This window comes from Mytilus galloprovincialis, chromosome 1 (genome assembly GCF_965363235.1).
Source record: "Mytilus galloprovincialis chromosome 1, xbMytGall1.hap1.1, whole genome shotgun sequence".
NCBI classification, from domain to species: Eukaryota; Metazoa; Mollusca; class Bivalvia; order Mytilida; family Mytilidae; genus Mytilus; species Mytilus galloprovincialis.
Window position 1 is genome coordinate 58,259,184 of NC_134838.1, and position 20,321 is coordinate 58,279,504.

A 20,321-nucleotide genomic window follows, 5' to 3' on the forward strand; every position below is an offset into this window, starting at 1 on the left:
AACGGTGAGAAAGGAGGACTTTAGTAGGATGTTTAATGTGTTTTTAGGAAGTAAATATCGAATTAAACATATTCGTGCAGACAACAATTGCGTTTCATAGAAGTTAACATGAAACTAACTGTTATTACTGATGTTCGTTGAAAAACGATAATTCTATGATTAAAAGTGCGGAAACGAAAAATATGACTTTTATTTGTTGCTAAAATTTACGAACGTAGACTTTTGAAACGCTTGAGCAAAACCAAAATAGAAATGAATTATCACGGTTTGTTTAATCAATAGATAATATACCAGAAAAATACATAATGTAATTCAAACCTTAAATCTTTATGATATTTTTTGTAAATGTATCAAGCTGACATCAGTGATCATTTATACAATGTGAACTTTTCGTACCAACATATTTTGTTTATGTTGCAACATATCATCATATATGAAAAAATAGCTGCAGGTAGAAAATACTTAAACAAATTTCACTCCTTTCTTCTCTTGCTTATTAAAAATGGAATAAATGATAACATCTAGATATATAATGCAATTTGACGAATAAATCTTCAACACCATGTTCTAGTCATTTAGCAATAATGATCGCAGCTCGCAATTTCGTTTCTTTTCTGTAAGTCTTCTAACAATGCATTAAGAATTGCCCAAAACTCGTCTAATTTTTTATTGTTATTGTGTACATATCGTAGTTACAGATTTTGCAACTATTATTTCTTTTTACCCTTTTCCTTGTTGTAAATGGATGTCCTCCATACATTGTTCTCTTTGATTAAAATTCAGTCGACGGATACACTAATTTTCCGGCATAGTTTCTGGAATTGAAACTTTAATATCTCAAGGGCACACACACGGACATGTTCATATTGATGATTTAACAGAATCGTGTGACTCTGACCACACATAGAGAAAATCCCCTAACTTATATCATATCAAAGGAATGTTTGATTATAATTTACAAAACAACAATTTTGTTATAAATGTACCTTCATCAACGGCTTGCTATCCTTTTACGATCAGTGCCTTAAACATCTGGCTTTTTCAAACAAACAACGTCTGAATGTTTTACTTGAAGAGACATACAAAGTAAAATTCACCGAAAAATTGATATAATATAATATTTGACATATCTGTTGGGACAAAAACAATACCAAATCCTTTGTTTGTGCAAGATCTTTAACTAGAATGTAGAATCGAATGCCATGACTCGGCAAGTTAAGAACGAGGAATACAATAGCCACTACAATCAACATAACTGTCAGTCTCATTTGTGCATTCGAAAGAATATTGTGGGGCGGTGAGTAATATTTGTTTCCGCGTAGTGTCACATGCTTGAAGCTAAATTTCCGAATAGTCACGATGACAACAATGTTTAAAACAAATATGGCGACGAACGGAAATACAAAAGTTATACCCGTATCGATATATGTGATGACGGTTACAAGATGTCTGTAATCGTTGTTCAATTGACAAGAAAAACCGCCTGGTGTTGGAACAACTTGAACTGTGAAAAAGGAATGGCTATAAAATAAAATACCAAATACTGTAACTACAGTTCCAGCAATAAGTGAGCGTCGTTTTGAACAAAGTCGATATCCTCTTAACGGAAAGCAGACAACAATGAAACGGTCTACCATAATTAACACAACATACCAAACTGACAAAAAACTTGACACATAAGCTATATACACTGATACTAAACATAAAACTCCTGTATTCACCGTTGAATTGTGTATTGTTCCGATCCATCCGAATATTAGAGCAATTAAAAAACAAGTATCCGATACTCCAAGCATTGCCAGATATATACTAGAAGGATGTTTGTTAAAACTTGTAAACACAAAAACTTTAAAAGACCAAACGTTTCCAATGACGCCGATGACGGAGATTAATGGTATGGCATATACATACAGTCCTGCCACAAAGTTATAGAAAACAACACTATCGTTCTTGTGTAGAAATGCTGAAATTCGAGTTAAATTGGTTGCATTTGTGTAATTCTCCATGTCTTTTCCCTTCTCACCTGAAGTAAAAATATGGAATATTCAAATGAATTTCTGTTAAAAAATCTCATAACAAAAGCATTTTTTTTAATTTCTGGGGAAGTAATAAAATAATGTCGACATAATCATTTTCTAATAGAGATCGTTTATCCGTTTACCTTATCGAGGTTATTTTAACAATCATTATCATGACAATATATCATGTATCATGTTTGCTTTTTTGATTGAAACTTGAAATCAGTTAAAAAGAAGAAGGATTGGAAATTGTTTTATTTATTTCTATATTGTATGATTAATATCAGACTCCAAAAAAGTAAAATCACAAAAATAAATACTTAACTCAGAGGAAAATCTAATCGGAAAGTCCATAATCACATGGCAAAATCAAATGACAAAACACATAAAAAACGAATGGACAAGAACTGTCATGTTCCTGACTTGGAACAGGCATTTTCAAATGTAGAAAATGGTGGATTAAACCTGGTTTTAAAGAGCTAAACCTCTCACATTGATGACAGTCTCATCTAATTCCGTTATATTTACAATGATGCGTGAACTAAACAGACATAATAAATGAAGTAGTCAAAATATGGGTACAGCAGTTATAGAAATAAGCAGAATATTATAGTTAAAAAGGATTACAACTGATGAAAATAATACTAGTGTATTGAGATACTTTGGAAGACATTCACAATGATGATAATTTTAATAGATCTGTTTTTTTGTTGTTTTTTTTTTAAATTTACACAACCAAGCACTATTGAATGATTATAACAACAAAATAAAAGTTCTACTTTAAAGGCAACTTTATACACTTTATCCCGCTTTTAGTATTTGTTGAACTAAAATGAGATTAACAATCTCAAGTGGGTTATACTCAATATATATTTGCATAAAAAAATTAAAAAGCTGTATAACAGATTATCATTATGTCTTTCAGAAAAGACATAACATTCTTTCATTATTGCATCATATTTTGTTCCCAATTAAGTCTTAGTTTCTTCATAAAACACGAAATGATTTTGTAACTAAAGGAAAAAACTTACGATTGTTGTGACAGCTGATAAATGATTTACGTATGTCAATAAATTAATACAATGTTTACTAAAAAATTGTAAAACATTTTAAAGACATATTCTACAAGGTCAACAGATGTGTCGTTTCATACTGTGACATTATAACACATTCAACAAGAAAATAATTATGTGGCCCATAAAAAAAACATAAACACCATTTAATCTATTTGCACTAGATGCGCATTTCGACCATTATTGTCTCTAGAGTGATGCTCGAGGCCCAAAAATACAAACAACTATAGCCAAACCGAGGGAAGGAGTTTAGCTAAAATGTACCCATCTTAGGATAAATAAAGGAACATTAAAAAGTAAATAAAATGTTAAGGTGGAGAGTCCTTAAAAAAAGTTCAACCATATAGTCAAAAGAAAAGAAAAAAGACGAACAAACAATACTCAGTTTAAAAGCCTAATTTTTTTATCAATATGAGCCAAATTAAAATGCTTCTTTGAATACGAGAAATCAACTTTACTGTATAGAATTCCGTTCAACTTTATTAGGATCATTGCTGACGCTTTTGTGGAAAAACTCTCATGTACAAAATATGACAAAATAAGCTAGAGTTCGATTAATGCCGCATGTGGAGCAGGATCTGCTTACCCTTCCGGAGCACCTGAGATCACCCCTAGTTTTTTGGTGGGGTTCGTGTTGTTTATTCTTTAGTTTTCTACGTTGTGTCGTGTGTGCTGTTGTTTTTTTGTCTTTTTCATTTTTAGCCATGGCGTTGTCAGTTTGTTTTAGATTTATGAGTTTGACTGTCCCTTTGATATCTTTCGTCCCTCTTTTTTTAATCATATCGTTTTTATTACAAGATCAAACGAACTTTTATAACGCTTTTATATCTATCCGTAGCTTTGGCTACTTGCTGAACAAACTATTGACCGAAAAGATATCTAACTAATTTCTTCAAAGAGGATTCCGCAAAATATCATGCATTTCTATATTGCGTGCTTCAATATGTGCGATAAATATCACTCACAAGCCGTTCTTGAGAGGGTTATTGTTATTATAGTGCATGCATACTTTACATAAAAACTACCTATCGTCAGATTTTAAGATGCAGCGTCAATGAAATTGCAAAGAAGTTAGCAAATAGTGTTTTTAGATTTGCAGTATAATTGTGGTTAATGACAAATAAATTCAAGTGGTCCAAAGAAATAAGTGGACGAAAACAGTAAAGGTGATACATGTCAGAAAATATCAGATGAAAAGCTAGAGGATTTGATAATTGTAATACTATTGATACTATCGAGTACCGGTTTTGCAAAATTTAATGAATTCTGGAATAACAAATGATGTTTAAAATTCATATATATTTGTTTGTGTAATGTGTGTCTTTTAAAAGTAGTAAAGATATGACTCAAATGCCTACTGACCATATTTATAATGCTAGATTTATTAATTATAAAAGTTGTTATTTTATTTTTCTTCAGTACTATTACACGTTTATACATTTCAACGTCACTAACCCTGGAGATTATAATACACCACAAAATAACAAATGCGCAGTCTATTAAACGATAATATGCGCAATCAAGCTTATGGAGAGATCAGTATGACATATGTACGGGCTTGACATAGTGTATCGCAGTTCTTATTTATTGTTATTAGCTTCAATTGAAGAAAATAATGCTAGACAATATACTTATATTTATTAAAACCAATATCACTAAACCTGGTTTATACTTAACCAACACGATTAGACAGAGTTGTAACGTGCAAGTTCAGGTGGTAGAAGTCCTTAAGATGATATGTCACCCTAGCGGAAACACCGTATTCTGACGCCCAGTCCACCAGACTTTGCCTTTACTTCTTAACGCCACGTAACAATTTTCAAATCTGGGTTTTGACCTGGCAAGTAATCTAACCCACGACCTCCCACATCAAACCAAAATTTACTCTGTAACATTAAACATCAAACCATATGTTTATGATTTGATATGAGCAAAGTTTAAAACAAACCCCCAAAAAAACCTAATGTAACAAACACAGTGATCTACCGTTAATGGCATGATCAATATTGCCCCGTGTCTATTGCTAGATAAGATGTGAATAAACTCAATAGAGACGACCAGAAATAACATCAAAAATTCTTATAAACATTATGTTTGATGAGAGACAGAACTGTACTTTCAAAATAGATAAAAATCCTTAATCCTTTTCAACTAGTGACGCAAGAATTGGCATCTGTTATGTCACCATGATGTCTTCAACTTTATAAATATATATAAACTTTATATTTAGATAACACTGCTGCTCACACCTGAATACCAAGATCTTACCAGCTACTTTATCAGTTTTTTTTTTTTTATTGTTTTACTTTAAAAACAAGAGTTTAAGACATAATATGTCGTGAAGAAAAAAACCGAAAATAGAAATACAAATTACTGACTGATTTATTTTCTTATTAACATCCGAAGAATGTCATTTGACGAATTATAGTTATACGTATTTATTTCGAAATTCCATGCTCCAAATTAACGACCTTTTCTAAAACACAGTTCCAAATTTCCTGCAACAGATGCGCATTTTTATAATCAGTGAGATATAATCATCAATGGAGCTCGAGGTTAAAATATTAAAAGCCCAAAACCTAAGACGGATTTGGCTATTTTCTTCCGTCCTTTCTGATTTTAAGCAGTTTCAAAAACGTGCAGTCACTCATTCAAAAATTTAGACAACAAAATATCAAAAAAAGATTGCAAACAATACACTGGAGTAGCTTTAAAAAAAATAATCCGTAGTCAAATGAATATGTTCATTACAGTCATGACATTCCAGATTAAAATTCATTAACAGTACATATCTCATTTCGACAATGAATGTCTCTTTGGTGATGATCAAGTCTAAAATAGTTAAAAGCCAAAAACTTATAAAAGATGAAGACCTTAAGCATAGTGGATAACAAGGATAACCAAAGTAAGACAAAAATTCAGACCAAGAGGGAAATATTTTCATTAATTTCAAAATAATTCAAAAAATTTGTAACAGGAAATCAAAATGACAAAATATCTGTCTTTCCATGACAATACCGAAGCACTCACTACTCGGCTAGTTATAACCTGTAGGACTAACAGTTCATCAGCAGAGATATCGACTCAGCGGTCGTAATAATATGAAATAAATCAACATTGTTTTCACCAAATGTGCATTTAGATGGTTGAACTCTTTTATAAAACACTTGTACATGGGCATTCTTTTGAACGGAAATCCTTTACATGTATCTGATCCAAATCTTCAGAAATGCGCTGCTAATTAGTTATCATCTTTCCGTACTTTTCAGTAATACACCTATAATAGCTTTACCGTGTGTAGTTCCTCAATAACGAGACATCATGTTTGAGTTTTGGAACCACATAGCGAGGTTGAAAGGGAGAATACCGCGATAAAAGTAAAGAGAAACTAACATGGAATAAATATAACTTTTCAATTGATTCAATTATTTTTGTATACGTCAAAGTCAAACCCTTTAACAATCTAAAAAAAAAAAACATCGCAGTGTTTATCATCATGCTTTTTCACTTGCTATATCATTATTTTTTTATTGTTTATTAAGGTCATGATCGGTAAACGTAATCAAAAAATCACAAGAAACCAATGACCAACCAGTTTCCGATAAATAATCTCTGAGTAAAATATAATTGTCAAATTTATACGTTATAGATGTGACGATAAAGTACATGGATGACTTAGTTAAATATAATCATTTTCTTAACATTTTAATTACAAGAAACTCGTTTGATTTGACTTAAAAATTATCATAATACGCTGTTACAAAATTTTATGTTTCAGGGACGATTATTCCTGGATAAATAAAAGATAATATAAAATAAAGTACCAACTGCTTCTGATATTAGAAACATATGTTGTCTTCGTCGTATTTTTTATATTGTCATAGCGTTGTAAGTTCACTTTGCCATATAGATTAAATAACACTTTGGCATCTTTCTCCTCTCTGTTTTAAAAGGACAATTCTGAAGATATATGCACACGGAAACATTTAGTAAGTTCTCAGTCTTTTTAAGTATACTAGTTAGTAAAATCCTCATAAAAATAAAAATCAAGAAAACTTGGACATAAGTATGTGTATATAAACTAGACACGTTGAGTGGACAAAAAGTGTACCAAATATTTAGAAATAAACAAGTTTAAACATGATATAGTTAATATCTGGTTTGTGTTTTGGTTTATGTTGCTGAGTTGTCTATTCGTCATTATTCGTTTGTCTTCGTTGTATTACTTTGAATACCCTTTCGGTATCTCACAACTGACTTATCACTAATCTTACCATATTTGTGTTAATAATTTGAAGAAAAAAATCATTACAGTTGTACAGCTGTATTACATAAACATTCTGGTAAAAAAAGCTGTAAGAGGATTTGAAAGGATGAACACTTTAGCAAATGGAAGGACTCACAAGCGTAAACAATATGCTAAATGTACGTGTTATGCAATTAAAATATTTATCGACATTCATAAATGCATTTAATTTTTTTCTTCGATTTTATATCGGTGAAATTCGTTTTAATTTGTAACACTAATCAACACTCCAACATAAATTTTATTTCATTTATGTTATAACACGATTAGCACCTTATAAGAAAACTTGCTATCTTGCGTTTGTTAAAACAAATGTAGTATTCTCCAAATTTTTGCATTCATGTTGCTTTTTTCTGGCGGTGCAATGGGACTACATTGCACTTAAATGATGTTCGTATTCAAACAAAGGAAGTATGACCTTCGGTTATTTTATATTAACATGAACATGCATTTTCGATAGAAGAATTTATTGATTCATTGGAATTTGGTATTTGCTAAATAAAAATACAACCCCAAAAATGTACATAATTTAGTGCGCATAGAGCTAGTTTTGATGATTAACTGCAAGAAAAGTGCTGTTTTATATATTGCTTTCTTGTGTATTTAATACAATCGGGCATCGTGTTTTCAATTTTTAAATGTCTCAAATACCAAAAATTACAGCTGACATTTCAATATTTGTTTTTTACTATTAACACACAATCATACAAGTACATACTTTTTAAAGTCCGCTCTCTACCCTTCTCTGAAGTGGTTACTGATTTTATGATTTTATTATTGACTACTTTTGTCAACAATACAATATGTATTGATCATAAGAGATTTCATCTTTAATCAACAACAAATGTGTAATACTTTTTGATTGACAATATTCTTAGCCCCGTAAAATATTTATAATATGTTTAGAGTACTAGATTATAGTTCTCTCTTCGGAATTAAATACTAACGTTTAACAATTGATTGGATGATGCAAATACAAGACTTATACGCAAGGTTATGTCAACGTCCTAAATGCAATTTTGTTTTTGCTAATGGCATTGGTTTTATAAAAGTTTCAGCACAATTATTTAGTCAAATTATCTCACACAGTATTTTTCTACGTCTTCACACCAAAACTTGTATTACCATATCAAAAGTATTTTCCGAGAAAATAAACTTAGAATTAGTGATCTTTTACGTCGAAATTATTTTACTAGAAAAATTATTTGGCACCACAGCAGACGACATTTGAACGAATAGAAAAACTGTGAATACGTTCTTACCTCAAAAATGTTACAGGAGAAACATTAAGGTATAATTTGGAAGAGCCTTACACTCAATATTGATGAATAAAAGCAAAAAATAAATCCTTCGGATCTGTACACTTCATTTTATGTATCAGGGTAATTGTTTAATGATAATGAGTTAATGAAACTCTGTCAGTCAACGTTGTTTTATTTCTACGTGTTGTGGTATTTTCCCACCTACATTACCACTTTGAATGAAGTATAAGGTTAATGATCTGTTTCAAAATAACAAGCTTTTTAAAAAGTAAGTATACAAAAACCACCGAACTATATGAAAAATGTATTCGGGAATCCCCTTAAGTGGAAAAATCAAAAGTTCAATATCAAACCAATGTAAGACAACTGTCGTATTCCTGACTTGGTTCAGGCATTTCCGTATGTAGAAAATGGTGAATCAAGCTAGCTTGTATGACACTTTAAAAGACTGTTGCAAATTGAATGTATATCATTTACGAATCTAAACAAGCAGACAAAATTAATGGTCCGTGCCTTCGTTTTCGAGACATAAACCATATATAAATTGACAGGAAACGGTTCTCGCTTGTTTTTTCATACATTTATCATTAGCACATTTTTTTTCTTCAAAACTATTACAATAACAAGGATTTTAAAAGATTTTCAAGTATTGTTTTTTTTCGAACATATCTTTAATAAATAAAGAAAAGAAATGTTAGGGTAAGGTGGTGGAAAGTTTTCAATGGCACGACATAGATAAAACCGAAACATTTCAAATGTCTGACAAAAGTAAAAAATACGAGAAGCGAACAGCCTTAAAAGATATTTGGTGACCGTATTTTTTATTTTAAATTCTTTTTAACAAGGACATTGACAAAGCCAAATTTTGACACAGCATTAAAGAAAAACGAAACGTTGCATGCAGGTTTAACCTTGATTTATTTGACATTTTGAGTTTGTATTGCATTTAATCAACTTATGAATGTGATAAACAGTCCCGATTGCGCAAAAAGCATATTCAATATTCGGAGTTATAGTTAAATGAATTATACATTTCTTTTTTTCACAAAGTACGATGAAATCTTTGCTATGGATGAAGGAAATGTCAAATTTTTTATTCATTTACTGTATCAATCTGATTTACCAAATTTACCCTGCATTTACGTAAAAGATGCAGACGGATAAAAGTTAACTTAGTTCTTTTGGATCAGATGCAAATGTCGTTGCAGATAAGATGTGATCAACTCGTCTCCTTTGTTTTGACTTTATTCGACTCAAAACCATTTCTGCATCTCAAAATGATTTAAGGTAATAGTCTTCTATAATTTCTGACACGATCAGTAATTGTTTGATGGTGCTTGGAATTGTTTTGCAAAGAAATTTTCTTTTTACTGGTAAACATTGATTCATTACTAAATCTCAGTAAATGATCATTTGTATAAACTTGAAAAAATCTTTAATCTTGAATTAAAATTGTTTCATTTTTATTATTTTAGTAGGTAAAATGGTAAAAATTTTAAAATATAAAAACTTGAAACAAAATATGGTTTTCACAACTCAAATAAATTTGGATGTATCAGCTCAGTCAAATTTAAAGCATTGCACATGCAGTTTCTTTGGTTTTTTTTATAGATATTTTTTATTTGTGAAAAATGTAGTTCAGTCAACTCGTGTATCGTACTTGCAGAGAAATTTAAGTGACAGTCTTCCTGAAATGCAAATGTTAGCCTTTTGGCACTTGACATCATCTCTTTATCCTCAATGCTAGTCATTTTGTACTTATTTGGCTTTTCAACTATTTTGATCAGAGCGACCCTGACGAGTCTTCTGAAGACGAATATGTCTATACGTGCGTGAGAAAAAAAGTAAAAGAACAAATATACTGAACTCCGATGAAAATTTAAAAAGGAAAGTTCCTAGAATCAAATTATAGAATCTAAAGCTCGAACAAATCAAACAAATGGATAACAACTGTCATATTCCTGGCGTGAAAATGCATTTCCTTATATAGAAAATGATAGATTGAACCTGCTAGCTTATATAGCTTTTTATAGCTAGCTGAACCTCTCTTTTGTATGACAGTCGCATCAAATTTCATTATATTGAGAACGATGCGTGAACAAACAAACAGACATAACAGGTAAAAATGTAAAAAAGGGATACAAATACCTCATTTTGTTTGTTTTATTATACAATTTTATTTATCTATGTAAAATCTACCCATAAAAGATTGAAAGATTTTAAGCAATGGGACCGAATTCTTACCCTTACAGACACATGGTTCGATTAACTTATACGTTTATGTTGTTTCTTTAATTTCTAGTTTTGGGGGATATATTACTGGAAGTTTGGCTTGTTAATGAAAAGTCTGAGAGTGAAATTAAATATCATGGCTCTTTTGATCTTCTTGTTTTGATATGTGTCTGAAGGAACTGCGATTTACATAAAAAAAAGAAGAGGTAGACAAGGAGAGGCGCACAGTTTCAATAGGAATGCCGAAAATTTGTTGAAAAAAGTCTACCTTCAAATTCAACAAATATATTGTCAATAAGAAACTCCAGCATACTAATCACGAGCGTCTGCTGTATTAAATCATAAGCTTGGTAAATTTGATAAATATTTATAGATATTAGATAGTCTAGTATTTTGATAGTTTCGTTTATTGTATCTACCCTTTATTGACAAAACGAATTTTAACATAATCAATAATGACCATTATGATCGCTTTAGTTATTTATCTACAATTATAAAAAATATGAAAAGATCAACAGATATACAGTTGTCGAACAGGAAATAAACTCATCATAGATAGTAGGCTTAAATGTCTGAAAAGATTTTGCCAAAGATAGCTAACTTAAAGGCAATATATTTTGAGATTGAAATCTCTTTGTTGTTGTGATGTTCTCTTTTAAGCTGGTTGTGTTCAGTTTCTCGTACCCTATGTGAAATTAGTAAAATAACGAACTCTTAACTAAGCGTATCATTTACTAGTCTTATGGTATTATGTACTTGCAAAAGGGTAATATTTCCAAAAATACTATACCATGAAGTTATTCTGCCGTACCAGTCTTACCAGTGTAAAGGTGATGACAACCCTTCTTTACTGACATATAGACTGCTTTTAACAAAAATTTATCATGATGAACATTTCTAGGTTTTAGTTTAAACAATTTTTTTTATAGTGGATTATTGGGAAACAAGTTATTGTAACTTAAATCCCTTTCCACTTTGCGGGTACGAATGCTGCCTTGTAGCGGCCTTATGCTGCTTTTCTTTTCGAAATCTACAATGATTTAGTTAATACATAATTATTTACAGTGGATTGAGAAACAAGTTATTGCAACTCATATTAATCCCTTTCCACTTTGTAGGTGCGAGTGCTGCCTTGTAGTGTCAATAGTCTGTTCTTTTTCGAAATCTAAAAGTATGTCTTTTACGTGCAAGAGATATGGCTCTATCTTAACACGGGTCAGTCATTTATCTTCCCTTCCGATACACTATCATCTTTTCCCAAGACCATACTTGCAAATGGTGTCAAGGGAGATCCGAAAATGTATTCCTGGAACGGACTACACCACAACTCTCCTTAGTTCGACATTAAACCTGAACACGTATAAGAAGACTACACATATCAGCATTGTATATTACGTTGTTTTGAAAAACAAATATACTAACTAAAACACTTTCAATAGCTAAATACAATCAGATTTCTTACTCCGATTCGTTAGATTTGTTTGTCCGTTATGTAAAACCGAGTGAAAAACAAATACAACCGAGCTTATTGAAATATATAATTCTAATCAGATTACACATATTTACAAATCCTTTACATATCAATTTGCTGGGTTTTAGCTTTTAAACTTGTTGATGTTCTTAGTCAGTATGCATGATGAATAGAATTGTAGTATATATATATATATAAAATTAAAGAATTCTTTAATGACAAAAATGTCATATTTTTGCTTCTTAATAGGTTTAGACACTTCTCCCTATACTGTACATTTTTGAGTGGTTTAACCTCTTGGTTTTATCACCCCTGTGTTAATTTGTAATTAATTGATTGAAACACTTAGATAGGAATCTAACAGTTTCCGAATACTTGCTTTGACTCCTAGCTATCGGCGACATCTGTGCCAAATATAAATTTTTGCAAACGCATCATTAGTTTTTCATGTATTTGCAGTATGGTCGTTTGTAGAAAGGTTCAAATATATTTTTGTAACGTTACAGAGAACAAATGTGTATCAATTCAGATTGTAATTATAGCCAGTAATGGTCTTCTGTCATTCTTGACAAAGTAAACAATAATTGCTTGGCCTTGCTCTGAAGATATCTTAATACATATAGAAAGATATGGTATGAGTGCCAGTGAGACAACTCTCCATCCAAGTCACAATTTATAAAAGTAAACCATTATAGGTCAAGGTATGGTCTTCAACACGGAGCCTTGGCTCACACTGAACAACAAGCTACATTTTACAAAAGGGCCAAAAATGTACTAGTGTAAAACTATTCAAATGGGAAAACCCACGGTCTAATCAATATTAAAAAAATATATTTCACTCAGATATGAGTTTATTTTAAAATCCTTTAAATGACAATGAATGCATTTAAAGATTCTAAATCATCAAAAGAGAAGTAATTTTCTCAATATCGAGGCAAAGAGATAAATGTGACTATCAATAAGACCATGATATCTAATTCATTTTTTTCAATAGACAGTTTTTATCCAGTTTGTTGTTTGAATTAGGATTTACAATTTAGTTCATTTGTGGGGACAACTGAGTAAAGATTATATTTTAAATTATTTAACTTTAAAACTTTCGTTTATTGTTGTGTGAGTGTGTGTGTGTGTGTGTGAAAATTGCACATTTTTAAATACATTTTTTTCATCGATAATTTATGTACAACTCGTACAGCTTTAGTAAAAAAATCTTTTAATGCATCTCCACTGAACTGATTATAAATAAAAACGAGAACCGTTAAATAACCGTCTCAATTTTCAAATCTTCCACATGACCATGTAATTGTCATTAAAATATCCTGATAAATGTTTTCTTTCTGCTCAATCGCTGTAAATATGCATTTGACTAACATAATACGTTGAATAGCAATCTATCATTTTTGATCTCCAGAGATAATTGGCACAAGACTGAAAGTAGCATTATTACAGTTATTTTTGCAATTGAATTACTTCTGGAAAATTTAGATTTTTAAACATTTCAATAGTAACTTTGTCCACGCACACAAATCCGTTTATCATATCATTTTGATTCGTCTTTGTCGATTATGTCATATTTTATTTTTATTTCAATGAGATAAATCTTACTCCTTTTAATTATTATTTGTTAATCATTTCAATTTTGAATGAAAAATCGTTTGCATGTCAATATGTTACAAATCGTTATGATGTATACGTTTTTCAACTTGTGCTCATCCTGGATACAGTACGCATTTTTCTCTCTCAAATTAAAGTTATTTACTAGAAATCGAAATCAATTTTTTCTTTTATATTCCACAAAATCAAAGAGTAAGTCGTTCCATACTACATCGACCAGTCTTTTTTTTATTGATCTTGACTACCAATGAGTGTATCAGAACCCTGATTATTTAGGAATGGTCATAACTTCAAAATTTATCATTAAATTTATATTTGTATGATATGATTGCTTAAATAAAGTTTTCATGACATTTATTTATGAATTAAACTTTGTACTTGTTTGGTTTTATAACTATTTTGATCTAAGCGTTACTGATGAGTATTATGAAGACGAAACGCGCGTCTAGCGTATTGAATTATAATCCTGGTACCTATGATAACTATTTATGCTCGAAATAAAACGTTTCGAAGTCCACAACGGGTGCCACATCTGGAACAGGATCTGCCAACCCTTCCAAAGCACCAGCGATCAGTTTTTGGTTAAGTTCGTATTGCTCAGTCGTTTGTTTTCTATGTTGTGTTTTGTGTACTGTTGTGTTTTGTGTACTGTTGTGTTGTGCTGTTGTTTGCCTGTTGGTTCCGTTTACTTTTTAGCAATTAGCTGCTACGTTACGTAAAGTTACCTTTTCATTTATTAGTACAAGTAATTAATAAGAAATTACTGTTCGAATTTGAGATAAGAAAAAATCTGATGAGCTGTACAATTAATTTTTGAGATTCTGACTCTTCAGCTGGATAACAGCAATAACAGGAATGTTTTCTTTATATTTATACTGATTATTTACTAATATCTTCCGAGAGAGCTTATCTACATTCAACCCCAATCTAAAATATAGGTTGTGACAGGGTCTTAATCTTTCATTTTGATGAAATAAGGTGCACATTGAGAGTTGAAATAGATCTCGTAGTTGGTTATCAAGTTATGGACACACACACTAACATTACGGACTGTTTTCTGAAGAAACATACAATATCATTTCATAATTGCAATAGAAAATTTAACGACCAATGGGAATCACTTTTACAAGTTAAAATGACAAATTAACACTGTGTGACTACCAAACTTTATAGATACAAATGTTGTAATACTGCCGTGATATTTGACTCACATCTAGAAAATGACAATGAGGGTCGATTGAAAACAAAACTTTACGACAAAAGAGATGATTTCAGCTTTCCAATTGTGAACTTTCCATTTCTAAGTAGCAACATTCCAGCAGCACCTGCATACGTATATATCTCCCAATTGATACGATATTCCCGTGCTTGCATTTCCTATCATGATTTTCTTGTTAGCGGGTTGTTGCTTACAAGGAAGTTATTAAATCACGAGTTCCAAATGGTGAAGGTGAAATCATCTCTTCGTAAATTACGCAATCACGAGTTGGTTGACCGTTATGGAAAAACCGTTTCACAAATGATATTGGATATGTTCCTTACGTCGTAACTACAATCCCCTTCCCTTTTATGAATGTGACCTACCGAATTATACTATTTACCGGATTTGTTATAACATAAGCAACACGAAGGGTGCCACATGTGGAACAGGATCTGCTTACCCTTCCGTAGCACCTGAGATCACCCCTAGTTTTTGGTGTGGTTCGTGTTGTTTATTCTTAAGTTTTTTTATGTTGTGCCATGTGTACTATTGTTTGTCTGTTTGTCCTTTTTATTTTTAGCCATGGCGTTGTCAGTTTATTTTCAATTTTTGAGTTTGACTGTCCCTCTTGTATCTGTCGTTCCTTTTTTGTCATTATTTTGTGTCCTTAAGTTGCTATCTCAAAATTTATGCCATTTTGTGCTTCTTTGTTTGTTATTTGTTTTAGTGATTAAAAGATTATAAAACAATGTTGACTGCTGTATATTTAACATTTTTACCTATTGTGTCTGTTGGCTTTGTTCACGCATCGTTGTCAATAAGTCAGGAATATGACAGTTGTTATCCATTCGTTTGATGTGTTTGAGCTTTTGATTTTGCCATTTGATTAGGGACTTTCCGTTCTGAATTTTCCTCGGAGTTCAGTATTTTTGTCATTTTACTTTTTTCTCACCTTCTTTTATGTATATCAATATAATGATAATTTCAAATAAGTAACTTTAATTAAATTATTTGTTCTATTAGATAAATTGCATGTGATCTCAATTCTAACTAACAAGTAACAGGAAAGAAAACCATTATAAACAAAGAAGAGTACAATTAATCAGTTTTAAACCAGACATTCTGTAAATTACTATACCATCAATTTGATAAAGAAAAAAACCCCGATAATGTCATTTATTTGACGGACTAAAAACGTTTTATCTAATATTAAAAAGTAGTATTAATTAAGAAGCCATAGGTTTAAATTCAAGTGTTCCGTGATGATGATTGTGGTGTGTGTGTGTAATTGAAAATGCAAGTATGTATACAGTTTGTGTCTGTTATTTTAAAGGATATCTTTTTATGAAGCAAATGTATACCTCTTTAAAGGTAATAGTATAATTTTCAGATCAGATTATTTGTGAGAAAAGCATTTCATTAAATGTCTTTTAAAACTATTTAAGAGGAATATAATCTGACACTACACCATGCACATCCTCAGAAAAGCAATAAGCTTAGGGTGTGATAAAACAATTACCATTTTTCTCATTAGTACTGCAGATGTCACTGAAACAGTGATACCATTGTAGAAAAAATATATATAACCCCAAATCCAGCCTAAAACATCACAGAGACAACAAACGATGAAGTAAAACGAAACACCAAACAATAACCGGTCGGAAGTACACTCAGGTGATCTGGAAAGGTAAACAGTTCTCCCTCAATTGATAGCAGTTGTCTTATTACTTCGTGGTTATAAAGTTTATGTCGGTGATTAATCATGATATAGTTCTTACTGTTAAGGTCGGCCATTACATAATAATTTACTCAAATGTATAAGCGTTATGAATGTATGATTTGAATACGATAACTTTATAACTGTATATAATAAAATCATTAAATCTGTATAGCATACAACTTATTTATTTTGAATAATTTGATTATTATAATATTAACTTACATATGATATTATAGAAAGCCAGGATTAATGAATCGATATCTTCGCGTACGTTATGTTACATAGAAATGATTTCATTAAGAAAAAATTGATAAAATGCAACAAAAGTCAGTCGCTATATTAGCTAATATAAAACAAAAACATCGGAAGAAGAAAAAAACAAGACAGGAACATAAAATTTTACACGATTCGACTTTGATTGAATAAGTTATAATCAGTTATAATCCGAGTATCAAAAAGATATATAGTCTACTGAAAATAAGTTTTAATTAGAAAAATGACTTATTGTGTTACCTCTTGTATGCATATTCCAACATATCTTTTTCAAATATTCGGTACAGAACATTTAATCTTTCGACCTAATGAACTTCAATTAATTTAAAGCTTTCTTTACTTTCATGGAGAAATAAAGTTCGTATTTGAACCAAAAAAAAATGGGTTCTATCAAAGCTGACTTTGATAACGTACTCTGACATCAAATCTTAAGTTACCGTTACCTAGTTAAACATAGCGGATACTTTCACTTTTTAAAGTCGCTATCGTTGTATAATTTTCAAAAGTATATTTCACACATGTGTCGTAAATAGAAAAAACAACATTCAAAAAGATGAAGTTAAACTAGGGAGGACGCTAACATCTTCATCACTTCAATGCTACAGACGAGTTGAACTAGCTGATAACGATGTGATAATGTCAGCCAATTATAAAAATACAGTGACCCCTTAAAAAGTACTACTGATTTTACAATACGACTTCATAAAACCTGTTGTTTTTTAATCTTCGAAATTTTCTTTTAGTAAGGGCTGGGAGGTGGGCAAAATGTATCATTAAAGCGAGCACATATTGACCATGCTTCTAAATAAATAGCTTCTTTTATTTCAAGTTATTTTATGGCGCGTTTGCATATTTACAACATTTTGTCGAAATGAGCACAGCGATAGGTTTGTGCTTACCATAAACTGACTAATTCGGTTTTTTTACTCTACAAAGTCTGGGTTCCTATATAATGTGGTATGTTGTTGCATTTTTTTTAAGAAGTCTGGTATTACTGGTTGATGTGGTTTTGTGTGTTGTTAAATATAAAAGGTACTTCCGTTATCCTCTTTTTTCAAGTATTGTAATAAATATATCTATTTTAGAAATGATTCAAAGGTTAAAAAAAGTCAGGAAATAATTTAGATTGTCTACTGAGGTAAAACGTTTCAACAGGCTACTACTGATATGACTAAGATTTCAAGACACATAAAAATAATTTTAATAACTCTGCTTTTGACGTCATTCTACATAAATACATGACAGGAATAAAATAAATAGAAGAAATAACCAGTAGCATGGCGAGAAGAAATTTATAGTGAAACATTTTATCGCTTGATACGACAATTGAGTTTTAAATAAATGAAGTCTAGCATAGTTAGTATCGTTATAAATATCCTTTGAATGTATACTGTCTGATAGTATTGCATATAAGTTATAAAGTAATTTATTTCCTACCTATAAATGAGTAAAATTAAATTCCTTCCAGTTTGTTAACTAATATTCATCCAAGTCTATTCTCGTAAAACAACTTGACATCTTCATCGGAATACCGCTATTTCATCGGACGAAGGATTGATCACTAAACGTGAGATATCGGGAAAAAGTATTTTACTGTGTGTTATGTTGTAATTATTTTCTGATTGGGAGACATGGATATACCTTATGAAAAATGAAGGTAATAATCAGACATTATTTACGACACAGATAATGTTTGCAACGTAGCATTAAATGTTTAATGATTTGGTACTATACATTTTACATTCTTGATAAGTGATCATGTTTATCATAAGTCGTCTCAAACAGAGTGTAAAGTAAAACTATTCGTAAATTCTTACAAATCATGTACCCTTTTATTACAAAAATATTTTTATTCAGTGAATTGAAAACACAAGAAACTAGATAACTGCCAGTAAAACGCATTGAATAGATTGTATATTTTTGATTTTTCATGTGCCATTTCCAACAGCAAAAATATTGTGTTCTTAATTCCGTTCTAAAAAAAATATATGAAATAACATAGTAGTTGTGTTTGTAATATTTTCTTTGATTACAACTTTAATGATAACATAGCAAAGTCGACTTGGTGTAAGGTTAATGCCTACAAGTATCATAACAAGTTCAATAAGTTGATTTGAAATGGACGTTCCACGAAACCTTACCCAGCAAAGTTATTATATATCACCAATACAGCACACGAACAAAATAAAGAATAAAACCAGAACAAGAACAAAGAAAGAAAGAAAGAAAGAAAGAAAGAAAAAAGTCTTACCACGGAAAATTATATCATAGCCAAATTGACGTTTCTGTTTCCAAAACTATAGTTGATGTCGACAGAGGATATTTTACTAATAGTTATCAAAGGTACCATGATTATAATTTTACTAATACCATAGATATGCATGTAAATGACCTTTGCTTAAGATGTATGTGACTTGTCAAATTCTAATGAAACTTGATACCAACAGGTGAAAAAAGTAATTAAGGATGAAATCGAACTTGATTTACAAAGATCACGCATTTTATTATTTATAGTAATTTCATAACACGAGGAAATAACACACTCATGATTTTATAATGAAAACCACAAGGATACTAATTAACTTCATTACAGCAATATTTCTAACTTAATTGTCAAATCTAGCATACTGATGACCCCCATAAAAGCATTCGTAGTCAAAGCAGTAATAGTGGTTCAGAGCATTACGGACATCGCGTCAATTTACCGTCATCAATGTTTGACAGACAGGTGTGATCAGCTAGAAGAAACAATTATCAAAGACTTTCTACATGAACGTTTGAAATAGTATACATCCTTTTCACGAGACGCATTCGTCTAATAATGAAAACTTCGTTTTCCGTAAAAATTGCTCTCGTTCTAATTCTTTTGTGTGTTTTGGTCTTCAACGTTTGTAATATATCTTTATTCTCAATAAACCGGATATACAGGTTTAATGAAGACATTCATGTACAAAAGTTACAATAATTCTATTATAATGTTATGACGACGTTTGAAGGATAAACATTTGACAAACCTTATGGTTTTAGTTGAAAGGAAATGAATTTTACATCTGCTAAATACAGACCTAACATACTTATTCTGGTATGCATTATCAGTGTTATTTTCCTAAGATCGTATGTCCATAACAGTGACCTGCTGGAGAACTAACAC

General features: G+C 30.8%; 1 protein-coding gene across 1 annotated transcript; it reads right to left on the reverse strand.

Annotated features, from left to right (window-relative positions):
* Positions 1-266: 266 nt before the first annotated feature.
* Positions 267-18,718, reverse strand: LOC143082844 (G-protein coupled receptor daf-37-like). Its single transcript, XM_076258838.1, has 2 exons — positions 18,608-18,718; positions 267-2,023 (listed from the first exon to the last, which is right to left on the reverse strand). Exon 2 carries the CDS (start codon positions 2,004-2,006, stop codon positions 1,017-1,019), a length of 990 nt encoding a protein of 329 aa, XP_076114953.1. The 5' UTR covers positions 2,007-2,023; positions 18,608-18,718; the 3' UTR covers positions 267-1,016.
* Positions 18,719-20,321: the final 1,603 nt, after the last annotated feature.

Bases quoted from the DNA above. Each gene is read 5' to 3' on its own strand.
- LOC143082844 (XM_076258838.1), bottom strand. From the start codon at position 2,006: ATGGAGAATTACACAAATGCAACCAATTTAACTCGAATTTCAGCATTT.